At 35.8% G+C, this 11376-nt stretch overlaps 2 protein-coding genes across 3 annotated transcripts; one reads left to right on the top strand and one right to left on the bottom strand.

Moving 5' to 3' along the window:
* The first annotated feature begins 602 nt into the window (after positions 1 to 602).
* On the top strand, positions 603 to 5581 carry LOC107870118 (microtubule-associated protein 70-5). Of its 2 annotated transcripts, none has more exons than XM_047412399.1 (11): positions 603 to 733; positions 2926 to 3011; positions 3121 to 3186; positions 3271 to 3441; positions 3518 to 3688; positions 3813 to 3968; positions 4055 to 4201; positions 4393 to 4464; positions 4555 to 4977; positions 5073 to 5148; positions 5357 to 5581. In XM_047412399.1, exons 4-11 carry the CDS (start codon positions 3280 to 3282, stop codon positions 5362 to 5364), a joined length of 1215 nt encoding a protein of 404 aa, XP_047268355.1. In that variant the 5' UTR covers positions 603 to 733; positions 2926 to 3011; positions 3121 to 3186; positions 3271 to 3279; the 3' UTR covers positions 5365 to 5581. The 2 variants fall into 2 exon arrangements, with proteins under 2 accessions (XP_047268355.1, XP_016572026.2); XM_016716540.2 differs by lacking the exon at positions 603 to 733 and adding an exon at positions 1008 to 1254.
* Positions 5582 to 8237: 2656 nt separating this feature from the next.
* Positions 8238 to 11376, bottom strand: LOC107870119 (protein PYRICULARIA ORYZAE RESISTANCE 21). Its single transcript, XM_016716541.2, has 3 exons — positions 10220 to 11376; positions 9272 to 9353; positions 8238 to 9141 (listed from the first exon to the last, which is right to left on the bottom strand). The coding sequence occupies exons 1-3, from the start codon at positions 10247 to 10249 to the stop codon at positions 8519 to 8521; spliced, it is 735 nt and encodes a 244-aa protein (XP_016572027.2). The 5' UTR covers positions 10250 to 11376; the 3' UTR covers positions 8238 to 8518.

The following is an 11376-nucleotide window of genomic DNA, read 5'->3' on the forward strand; positions in this document are numbered from 1 at the left end:
GAGTTTTGACTTTCGACTATTAGATGGTGAATTTAAGCTCCGTAAATGAAGAAACTTCTGGTAAAGAGTGTTTTCTAATTAAATGAATTTTTCGCGATACAAATTTAAATAAATCAACTCAGTAAATTTTGAATATCAGATAATTAAACACACACGCAAAAAAAGAAAAGAAAATCTCTTTCCATTAAAGGAAAAAAGAGTACAAAATAGAAAATGAAAGTTCTTTTTTTTTTTTTATTTTAACAAAAATAAAACTTGATTACCTAACACCCCTTTGGGCAAAGTCCAGATAAGTGTAGGACAACTTAGCCTTTATTCCCTAGCATTTTGTCTTATTTAAATTTTAATTAATAAATTCACAATTTTTTTTTTTGTTATAATATTTTTTCTAAACCATTTTTTAATTGTCTCTTTATAATTTTTATTCCACAAAAGACAAATTTCAAGAATATGTTACAGCTAATATTATATATAGATATTGTTCCATATAATCATTACTATCTTTTTCAAAGTTGAGTAGTTAAACTAGGAAAAAGAATGTGCAATTGAAATATTATATAAGTAGTAGACTTTAAAAATAAAAAATTCACCATACTCAAGCTCTCGTTATGCACAGAGTCTGAAAAAGAGCCAAGACACAGGAGTTCTTTTGTACGCAACTTTATCTGTATTTCTGCAAAAGATTGTTTCCATAGCTCGTACCCGTGAGCTCAGTTGCGGAGCTACATAAAAGGTAGGGGCTTAGCTTCGACGGAAAATTGTAATATATATACATGATTAAAATTATTTTTTATGTATATATAGTAAATATCGAACCCCCTTCGATTAATTCGTATGTTCACTTTTGAACCCCCTTGGTGTCAATCTGGCGATTGACACCACCACTGCGTGAGCTCCATATCACATGACAACAACTTTACCAGTTACGACGAGGCTAACTTTAGTTTAAAATAACTAAGTTGGTTTTGATTTGTTATTTTCTAAGGTTTGCTTCACATGAAGGGAAGTTCATTTTCTTAATTCAACTCAATTTCTTTTCTTTATATAAGTAATGGACACTTCAAATAGCTATAATTACAAAGTCATATAAGCATCTTATTTCTTTCTTAGTACCTTTTATGTTTCAAATATTTGCACAATAGTTTGAAGTCAAAGAAATGTCAAGTTTTTATGAAGTTTGTACTGAGGAACTTTTTCATGTTCATTCTGATCCTGTTATATTGGAACTCAATCATTTGCAGAACCAACTCAAAGGTTAAAAAAACTACTTTTAGTTTTTTGTTATTTCATCTTGTTTCATATTTTATTACGACTTTGTTTACTGTCTTTTTGTCTTGAGCCGGGGTCCTATCGAAAACAGCCTCTCTACTTCTTAAGAGGTACTCGTATGGATTGCGTACGTTTTACCCTCACCAGACCCGACTAGGTGGGAATACACTGGGTATGTTGCTGTGTATTGGGCTTCTTGATTGTCATGTTAGCTAGATGGTATATTCATATTAAAAAACTACGTTTAGTTTTCTGTTATTTCATCTTGTTTCATGTTTTATTACAACTTTGTTTACTGTCTTTTCGTCTTGAGCCGGGGGTCCTATTAGAAACAGCCTCTCTATTTTTTTAAGAGGTAGTGGTATAGACTGCGTACATTTTACCGTTCTCAGACCCCACTAGGTGGGAATACACTGGGTATGTTGTTGTATTGTGCTTCTTGATTGTCATGTTTGCTGGATGGTGTATTCATATTGAAAAAGGAAAAATACTCTATTACCACCTTGAACTATACGCGAAAAGGTTGAGACACACCGGAACTTTAGAAGAGTCCTATTACCCCTGGACTAATTAAAATTGTATTTTTGACAACCTTAATGCGTACGTGACACATGCGTTGCACACACGTGTGCCTACATGGATCCTTCAGTGTATTGTGCCACGTAGGCACTAAGGTTGTCAAAAATACGGTTTTAATTAGTCCATGTAGGCACACGTGTGTGCAACGTATGTATCACGTAGGCACTAAGGTTGTCAAAAATATGGTTTTAATTTGTCCAGGGGTAATAGGACCCTCCTAAAGTTCGGGTGTGTCTCAGCCTTTTCGCGTATAGTTCAAGGTGGAAATAGAGCATTTTCTCTTAAAACAATACTTCTAGTTTTCACTTTTCCGTTGTGTTTCTTGATTTTGTTGCTAAGCTAGCTAGCTGATGCATGTATTCCAGTGCGCTAAGCTTCCGCTAGGTGAGGGTCTGGTAATGGGCCAGACCATATTGAGTCTTGTGTATGCAATTTTACCTTGTATTTTTCACCAGAGGTGTTTTTCGCGGCTTGAACATGTGACCTCCTTATCACATAGCGATAACTTTTACCTTTACGTCAAGGCTCTCTTTCATGCTTCCTATGAAGCCGAGCCTTGGCACAACTGTAAAAAAGTTGTTGTCGTCTGATCAGGAGGTCATACATAGACTTAATGTGGTCCGGCCCTTGTGTAGACCCCACACATAGCTGGAGCTTAGTGGACCGGCTGCCTTTTCTTTCGACTAACATGTTTAATTGATGAATTTTATTTGTTTGTTAAAAGACAAGCTTTACATCATTCTGTTTTCCAATAGCTTTCAAATTTAAATATATGGAAAAATGTTGTGGATCCTCAAAAAACGCATCACTTTTTGAGGAATCGACATGCACCCCCATGATATTTCAGAAGAGTCCGAGCAACATAGGTTAGTGGTATTTTCAGTCAGCAGGGCAAGACAATAGCGATTAGGTATGATGAACGATATGACATGAGCTTAAATGAAGAAGTAGGGATACATATAGTCGACCTCAACTTGTTTGAACTGAGGCGTAGTTGTTGTTATTGTCTACATACACCTGCCTATAACATACTGTGTATGGATATAAGAGCGGAATTTAGCTATTGAATTTCATCAGAGAAAGATCGAGAACTTGGAGCAGCGCTAAGTGAAATTAAAGCGCTGAAAGCAACTGAAGTCCTCAAAGACAAGGCTCTTGAAGAGGTACTCTCAGAAAAAACGAGTATTTGGATTTGCTATTTCGCATACATTTGCTTGTTATACGTTAACTGCTACTATATCGTATTGATAATCCAATTCCTATTTCTCACAGCTCGGAAATGAATTTCAACGATTGGAGGGAAAGCTGAAAATAGTCGAAAATCTTCTTGAACAAAAGGTATGTCATTTTTCATCGTTCGTGTAAATGGTAATGCTATGAAAAAAGGGTGCATAAATTACTGGCAACGGCGACAAACTGCAGAATCTTGATATGAAACGACTGGTCAACGAGAAGAAAGAAGCATTGGCTGCACAATATGCTGCTGAAGCAACTCTAAGAAGAGTATACGCAGATCAGAAAGACGATGATGCTCCTCCTCTCGAGTCCATTATTGCTCCACTCGAGGCGGAGATTAAGATGCACAAGAATGAGGTACTTCAAAATGATAAAACTCATTACGAGCGCGCTTTGGCATGCATTAACTTGTTCTCTTTGTCGAATTCTTTAGATCGCTGCATTACAGGAGGATACAAGGTCATTGGAAAGACACACGAGGTCTAAAGAAGCCGCGTTGGTTGAAGCAGAAAGGATTTTAAAAAGTGCTCTTGAAAGGGCACTAATCGTCGAAGAGATTCAGAATCAGAACTTTGAGCTTAGAAGACAGATCGAAATCTTCCAGGTACTGTATGCAACACCGGAAAATTACACTGTATATACAAGGTCAAAATTATTTCTTACGTATATATAGTACACGGTGGACTCCCTAGTGAAAATTCCGACTAATGTTATTCCTCTCAATGCAGGAGGAAAACAAAATACTTGATAAGGCGAACCGTCAAAAGATTCTTGAGGTGGAAAAGCTTAGCCAAACTATTAGAGAACTTGAGGAGGCAATTCTTGCTGGAGGAGCTGCAGCTAATACACTTCGAGATTACAAACGACAAGTTTCTGAATTGCAAGTAAGAAACATGAAGATTCATAAATGCTACTCGACGTATGAATATGTTGTAGATCATAAGGCCTGAGGTTTTTCGAAATCTTGTAGGAGGAAAAGAGGACATTGGAAAGGGAACTAGCAAGAGTTAAGGTTTCAGCAAACCGAGTAGCAACTGTCGTGGCAAACGAGTGGAAAGATGAGAAAGACAAAGTTATGCCCGTAAAACAATGGCTAGAAGAAAGAAAGTTGTTGCAGGTAACTAAAGCAAAACATTGCGCGGCTTAAAGAGCCGTTTGGACAGAGAATTTTTTCAAGTGAAATTCATGTTCAAAAACTCTTTTTGTCCAAATTTCAACCAAGTCTATGTCCAGACGCCTACGAAATAAGTCGTTCTTTGTAACTTATCAGTTAGACTTATCGAGATCCTTTTTACCTATGTGTTATAGGCGGAGATGCAACGACTGCGAAACAAGTTAAGCATATCAGAGAGAACGGCCAAGGCAGAAGCACAACTCAAGGTGAGCTTTTCATTTTTCATATATGCATTACGCGATTCTTGAAACTAACTTAACGTGCTTTCTTCTCATTCGGTAAAAATTTTGCTATAGGATAAGCTAAAACTGAGACTCAAAACACTCGAAGAAGGCCTGAAGCAAGCGTTCAACGTCTCTGCCAATCCAAACAAATCGACAAAACCTCAAAAGACTAAACACTATCTTGGAAATAACTTAGTGAAAAAGAGTTTATGGACTTCTCGAAATAAGAGCATCGGCAGTGTTGGAAAGGAAAATGAAGAAATGAAGGAGAACTCTATCGTGGATATAAACAGCAAAGAAATCATTGACGCGGATAAGATCAAGAACCGAGGAGGTGATCAGGACGAAAATAAGACTAATGAATGCATCCAGAGCGATAACGATGATATAGTATCTGGTTTTTTATATGACAGGCTACAGAAAGAAGTTATCTGTTTAAGGAAACTTTGTGAGACAAAAGAGTTTGCTTTGAATACTAAAGATGAAGAAATTAAGGTGAAGTATTACCATAAAAAATACTTCTCTTGGTTTTTTTTTTCATCTTTAAGTCGTCCTTACACACGCGTTTTCAATCTATTTGTCGTTTACAGATGCTAATGAAGAAGATTGAGATGCTGTCGAAAGCTATAGAAGTTGAAGCAAGAAAACGAAAAGTGAAGAAACAAGGTCAGCATGTATATTCTATCATTCTACTTTCATTTTTCCTTTTCGCTATGTTGCTCGGATCTTCCAAAAATGCCACCGGATGTGTCTCAGATCCTCCACATACTTTGCATTTCGGCAACATTTTGGAAGGATCGGAGCAACATAGCTTTTTTTGAACACCATCATTGGATCATACTAGTATTAAATATGGTATCTATACTTGAATTAGGGCAATGAGAACATGTTGAAGATTCATGTAATGAAAAATCCAGCACGCCTGGTGCACTAAGCTCCCACTATGCGCGAGGTCTGGTGAATCATGATGTTTGGCAGAAAAAGTGGAGCTACTATCTTGGTTTGCATCAGTCTGTTTCTTGAATTTCTTGTATATATACAAAGAGTGAATAGTGATTGATCAAATGAATAAAGATTCAATTTTATTTGTATTGTGTAAAAGTGAGTGACTAATTCTATCACAACTTGAATGTAATTCTTTTGGTATAATTGGAAGTTTTGAGTTTTTTTTGCTAATGCGTCCGGTGCACTAAGCTCCTGCTATGCGCAGGGTCCGAGGAAGGGTCCGACAAGAAGGATCTATTATATGCAGTCTCACCTTACATTTCGGCAATAGGGATTGTTTCTAAGGCTTGAACCCGTGACCTCCTGGTCACATGACAACAACTTTACCGGTTACTCCAAGGCTCCCCTTCAAGCAAGTGAATATGGAAAAATAAGGTTGACAACGGTTCAAGTAGCTGGTAAAGTTGCTGCCATGTGATCAGGAGGTCACGGGTACGGTTCAAGTTGCTGCCATGTGACCAGAAGGTCATGGGTTCTAGACTTGGAAATAGACTCTGGAAGAAATGCAAGGTAAGACTGCGTACAATACACCCTTGTGGAGGGGCCCTTTCCCAGACACCACGCATAGCGGTAGCTTTAGTGCACCAGGCTGCCCTTTTAAGTTTGACAACGGTCAAATATGTGTCTAGACAACCCCAGATATATCGGTGATTTGAGCATTCCAACATGTTCATATCACCAAGATACGTGATGGTCTGGACGAGATCCCTCCCCTTTAACCAGAAGTCTTGAATTCGACCCTTGGAAATGAAGACATTCCTGGTAGAGAGCATTTTTGTTGTCTCATGTTTTGATGATGACAAGACGATACTCAGAGGACTAGGTCCGTTGCTTACTTTGCCAAAGCATAGCTGTCACACTCTGCACAGTTTTGTCCGCTAGTGCAACAACTGTGCAGGTGCACAGCGTACCAGAATGGACACCTGGTCCAATCAAAATTCGATCATACATATTTCTACACTCCTATAAATACATAACGATACACATTCCCTTAAGTATTATTTAAGCAAAAAAGCAAAAGAAAACTTTACAACTCGAAGATACTTGGGACTGAGACGTAATTGTTGTTGTTGTTGTTACGACTCGTAAATCGTAGCTAAAGAAGGCTTCCATTTTTTACAAGATTCTCTTACTCTATGTATCTCTTTTACATTATTCACAAGAACCTCCAATTGTTGCTTTGATATCACAATCTTGATTCTTTGAATACTCTTGCAACTATCATTATTGTTATCATTAGATGCACATCTAGGTGAATGACATTGTTGAACAACATAATAATTCATCACTTGTTCATGATCATTGTCTAAATCATTTAACTCTTGAGTTGGAGATAGTATCAATGTATCAACACAATTTCCCATTATCGCATGCGTTTTGAAAGTGAGCGAGATCTTTGAAATTCATATGCGTTTAGACAGCGAGCGAGATCTTTGAAATTCAAATCCGTTTTGACAGTGAGCGAGATCTTTGAAATTCAGATGCTTTAGCCAGCGACCGAGATCTTTGAAATTCAGATGCGTTTAGATAGCGAGCGAGATCCTTGAAATTCAGATGCGTTTTGACAGCGAGCGAGATCTTTGAAATTCAGATGTGTTTAGGCAGCGAGCGAGATCTTTGAAATTTAGATGCTTTTTGGCAGCAAGATCTTTGAAATCTTGATGCGTTTTGACAGCGAGCGGATCTTTGAAATTCAACCTGAACAACACAACACTAGGTGGATGAGATATTGAAAGAGTTAAAGGAGTTATTATTATAACAAGGACCATCTATATATATATTTATAGTAGTGCCATAATGATAAATATATATAATATTCAAACGTGCAAGGCACCTCTTTTTCTTTTTCTAGCAAAAGCAAATTTAAGTTAATAAAATTATGCAACCATGCATATTTTAAAGTATATTATTATATGGAAATGCAATAAAAGGCTCATCAAGGTGCATTTCAGTAAAAAGGTGTTCAACATATAATATATACATACGTATGAAAAATAATTTTTGACTTATATACTTCATATAATTTTTTGATGAAGGGTGTTCCTCGAATACATGTGGCTATGCCACTGGCTGTGACGGATACAAGATTTAATTTAACGCGTAAGTTTTAAGGTTTTAAATGTTAAATATATTGAACTAATATTTATTAAAATATTAGCAAATATAAATTTAACATTGTATTTAAAGTGTGTATCAAATATATTGAGTTATATTGACTTTTTGCTAAGTAGGAAGTAGTATTATATGTATATTATTATACTAAATAATTAGCTATACCAAAGTCAAGAGGCCTGAATATTCTCTGAATATTGTACCTAATGAGAACATCAAAGTCCTAAGGTCAAGTCAATATTGGTGCCAAAATTTGGGGACAACTTTTTTTTCTTCGATACGATGCTGATATTCACGTTGAAGTCTGACTAAAAAATATTAACGTTGTACCTTTCTTAAGAGAAAGAATAGCCGCTACAAAGGCGGAGACGAAATTAGAGATAATAGTAGGAAGATAGTGCATACGCAACCCTGCCTCTATCTTGTAAAGATAGAAATATTGTTTCTAGATTCTTGACTCGGCTAAAGATAATAAAATCAAGTATGAAAAGAAATATGCAGTAATAATATAAAGACAAAATAATGTAGAAACAACACATATACATGCATGTAGGGGGAAACAAAACAAAGTGAAAAATAAAGAAATAATTAATCAAAGATATATACTATAGCAAAAAGTAATATTTTAAAAAGGGCAATGATTAAAGAAGTACTTTTATTAATCATTAATCAAATTGTATAATCAAAAATTACTATATAATATGACAGGACAGTTCACCATACATCTTCTCACCTACTTATTATTCTCTTTATGCACTTTTTTCTTTAATATAAAACTGTATACCTTGTATACCTTACAATAATAATACAGAAAATAGACATCAAATGGGGCCCAAAACTTTGTTATGGACACTTTTAGAATCCCAATAAAGAAGTGCAAGGTAGGCCCATATAGTGGCCCACAATGATTGGGCCAACATTACATAATTGTGCATCCTTGAGAATTTTCATCATTGAAGTAGTCATTGTTCACGTAACAACTCTTTCCATAGCTTGATGGGCCGGGGCCCGACCCATACCCGTACGAATAGTTACCGTAATATGGGGCGTGCTGTGGCGGTACCGGTGTTCCGTAATACTGATTATAACACGGGCCACCAGTATAATAACATTGCCCGCAACCGCATCCAGGTGCTGCTTGCGGGTATCCTTGGACCGGCGGCATCATCATCATTGGCTCTGATATCCACGGTGTTGCCACCAATGCAGCTATTGGACCGTCCTTGGGCTTATCAATTATTGTCGGCTTTTCTTGTCCTTTGGGCTTCTCGGGCTCCTTTTTGTCCTTGGACTTTTCAGGCTCCTTAGGTTGCTCAAAAGTGACAGTCTTGGTTTTCTTCTCGGGCTCTTTGGGCTTTTCGGGCCCTTTGGGTTTCTCGGGCTTTTCGGGCCCTTTTGGTTTCCCGAGCGCTTTGATCTCAATGCTCTGGATCGTTTTTCCTCCTTTACAACACAATTTATCGCGAATCCTTTCAGGACTACAACACACTACAACGATGGTGATAGTATTCGCCTTCTCATCATACAACTGATCTCGAACCTCTACAATTCAAATCACTTAACGTCAAATACACAAAAAAAAAATATATAAATTTGTACTGTCACGTCACCTAAAAGATATCTATATGCAATTATAATCTTGAAAATAACACGGGAAATTAACGTTGCTTACGTGGCATTTTGGATAGAATTTTCTTGGCCTTCTTGTAGCAGCAGGGACATTGAAGATCAACCTTGAGCACCATTATAGTGGTCTATTATGAAATACAAAAAGGAAAAAAAATGTAAAGTTACTGTGTTATCATCTCAGTTCGAACTTATCTGATGTTGTTTGACTAGACACAAAATTTTAAAATATTGTGATTTCAAACAAATCATAAATATTTGTAAATTCAAAATAGAAAGTTTTAAAGTTATTAATTTCTGATCCCATTTTCTCTTAAAAATCCAAAAGCTCTTCTTTGTGGCAATAATGTCAAAATATCAAGTTGGCGCACTCGTGGAAGTAGCAAATATGGCTAAAATATTCTTAAACTATTCAAAATCGAACAATTTTGCCATCGTCTCAAATCTAGTCATTAGTTAAATAGCTCAAAAATACCTTCTACGTTCCACTCCCACCTAATAGTTACTTTCGAATAAGGAAAAATGACCGATTTTGCCCTTAAACTATCCGAAACAAAACAATTTTATCAAATATAAGTAAGAATAGTTTTTTCTAAACAGACTATAAAGAAAATAACGTAACATAAAAAATTGCCCTTAAACTATACGAAAACTATCGGAAACATAACAATTTTTCCCTTAAAACTATCGGAAACACAACAATTTTTCCCTTAAACTATCGGAAACACTACAATTTTGCCCTTAAACTATCGGAAACACAACAGTTTTGCCCTTAAACTATCCGAAACACAACAGTTTTGCCCTTAAACTATCCGAAACACAACAATTTCGCCCTTAAAATATCCGAAACACAACAATTTTATCAAATATAAGTAAGAATATTTTTTTCTAAGCAGACTAGAAAGTGAATAACATAACATAACATTTACTTATTAACTTGTTAAAATGAGAAGAACAAACACATGATAAAGGTAATTGGAAAAGCAAACATTACCTTTTCTTTATGATCATGATCACCACCCATAGCTAAAACTTGAAATTAGTGTACTAAAAGAAATGTTTTTTGTTGTGATATATAAGAAAAAAATTGAAGGAGAAATGAATTTTGTGTTGATATATAAGAAGAAAATTGAAGAGGAAAGTGAGAAGGAAAGTGAGAATGATATTAATAGTAAAAGTTGTTGAGATTTAAGATATGATTTTATTGATTGGTTGAATGATGATGGGCTAGTTTCTTTTTTGGTTTTCCATTCGGTGTTTGGTATTCGCATTAAAATCCCGATTAATTCGGAACACGCGTTGCAGAGCTCATTAAGAAAGCAGAGCTCCCAACAAAATTTTCTCCATATCCATAGAATCGAACCCTAATCTTTGATTAAAAATGGAGCAGCCTGATCCACTCTACTGCATCACAACCCACATTGATGATGGGCTAGTTGTTTGTTGATTGCTGACTATATACTCTTTGTTTGCATGTGCTGGATTTGATTGTCACACCTCACCTTTCCATTTTTCTTTTTGCCTTTTTGAAAAAACTAAACACTATTTAATTTAATAGTAGTAGCAATAATAGGTGATTTACATCACTTATATACTGTGGCGGATTCAGAATTTAAATGTTGTGGATGTTCAGCGGGTTGAAATACATATAGTGATGTTCGAAGTTTTAAGATTTCGCATGAAAATTAAAGATTCAACTATCTTTTTAATTTTGAAGGTACTTTTTCATTTTACATCAATTTTTATATCTATTTCGCGTCAAATTTATCGGGTGTTAGAACACCATCAATCTAAACCTAGCCTCGCCCCTGCTTTTATACTATGCATATAGAGTAAATTATTCCGAGATTATAATTTTGGGGTTATTGTTTCTAGATTAGTTTATATCATACGGGTGGTGATATAAAATAATTTCATATTGAATGGAATAAGATGAGATATGTTAAGAGTAGATTTGGATTAAATTTATATCATGTTTGGTTGATGGTATCTCGTGTTTTTGGTATCTCTTGCTTATCGAAACACAAACACTTCCGTCTTATCAAGACTACAGAATGTTCGTGTGAATTGTCGATAATATCGGGTATATGAAAGAAATCATCGACTCTCTATGTTCTATATTAGTTGTTATATTTCGCTTCTCGCGAGTCA

The sequence above is a fragment of the Capsicum annuum genome, chromosome 5, assembly GCF_002878395.1.
Source record: "Capsicum annuum cultivar UCD-10X-F1 chromosome 5, UCD10Xv1.1, whole genome shotgun sequence".
Taxonomy (NCBI): Eukaryota; Viridiplantae; Streptophyta; class Magnoliopsida; order Solanales; family Solanaceae; genus Capsicum; species Capsicum annuum.

Coding starts and splice junctions, on each gene's coding strand:
- LOC107870118 (XM_016716540.2), top strand. CDS start 1,158: ATGTCAAGTTTTTATGAAGTTTGTACTGAGGAACTTTTTCATGTTCAT. Junction 3,012..3,120: donor AAGACAAGGCTCTTGAAGAG/GTACTCTCAGAA, acceptor TATTTCTCACAG/CTCGGAAATGAATTTCAACG. Junction 3,689..3,812: donor GACAGATCGAAATCTTCCAG/GTACTGTATGCA, acceptor CTCTCAATGCAG/GAGGAAAACAAAATACTTGA.
- LOC107870119 (XM_016716541.2), bottom strand. CDS start 10,249: ATGGGTGGTGATCATGATCATAAAGAAAAG. Junction 9,354..10,219: donor ATCATGATCATAAAGAAAAG/GTAATGTTTGCT, acceptor ATTTCATAATAG/ACCACTATAATGGTGCTCAA. Junction 9,142..9,271: donor AATTCTATCCAAAATGCCAC/GTAAGCAACGTT, acceptor TTTGAATTGTAG/AGGTTCGAGATCAGTTGTAT.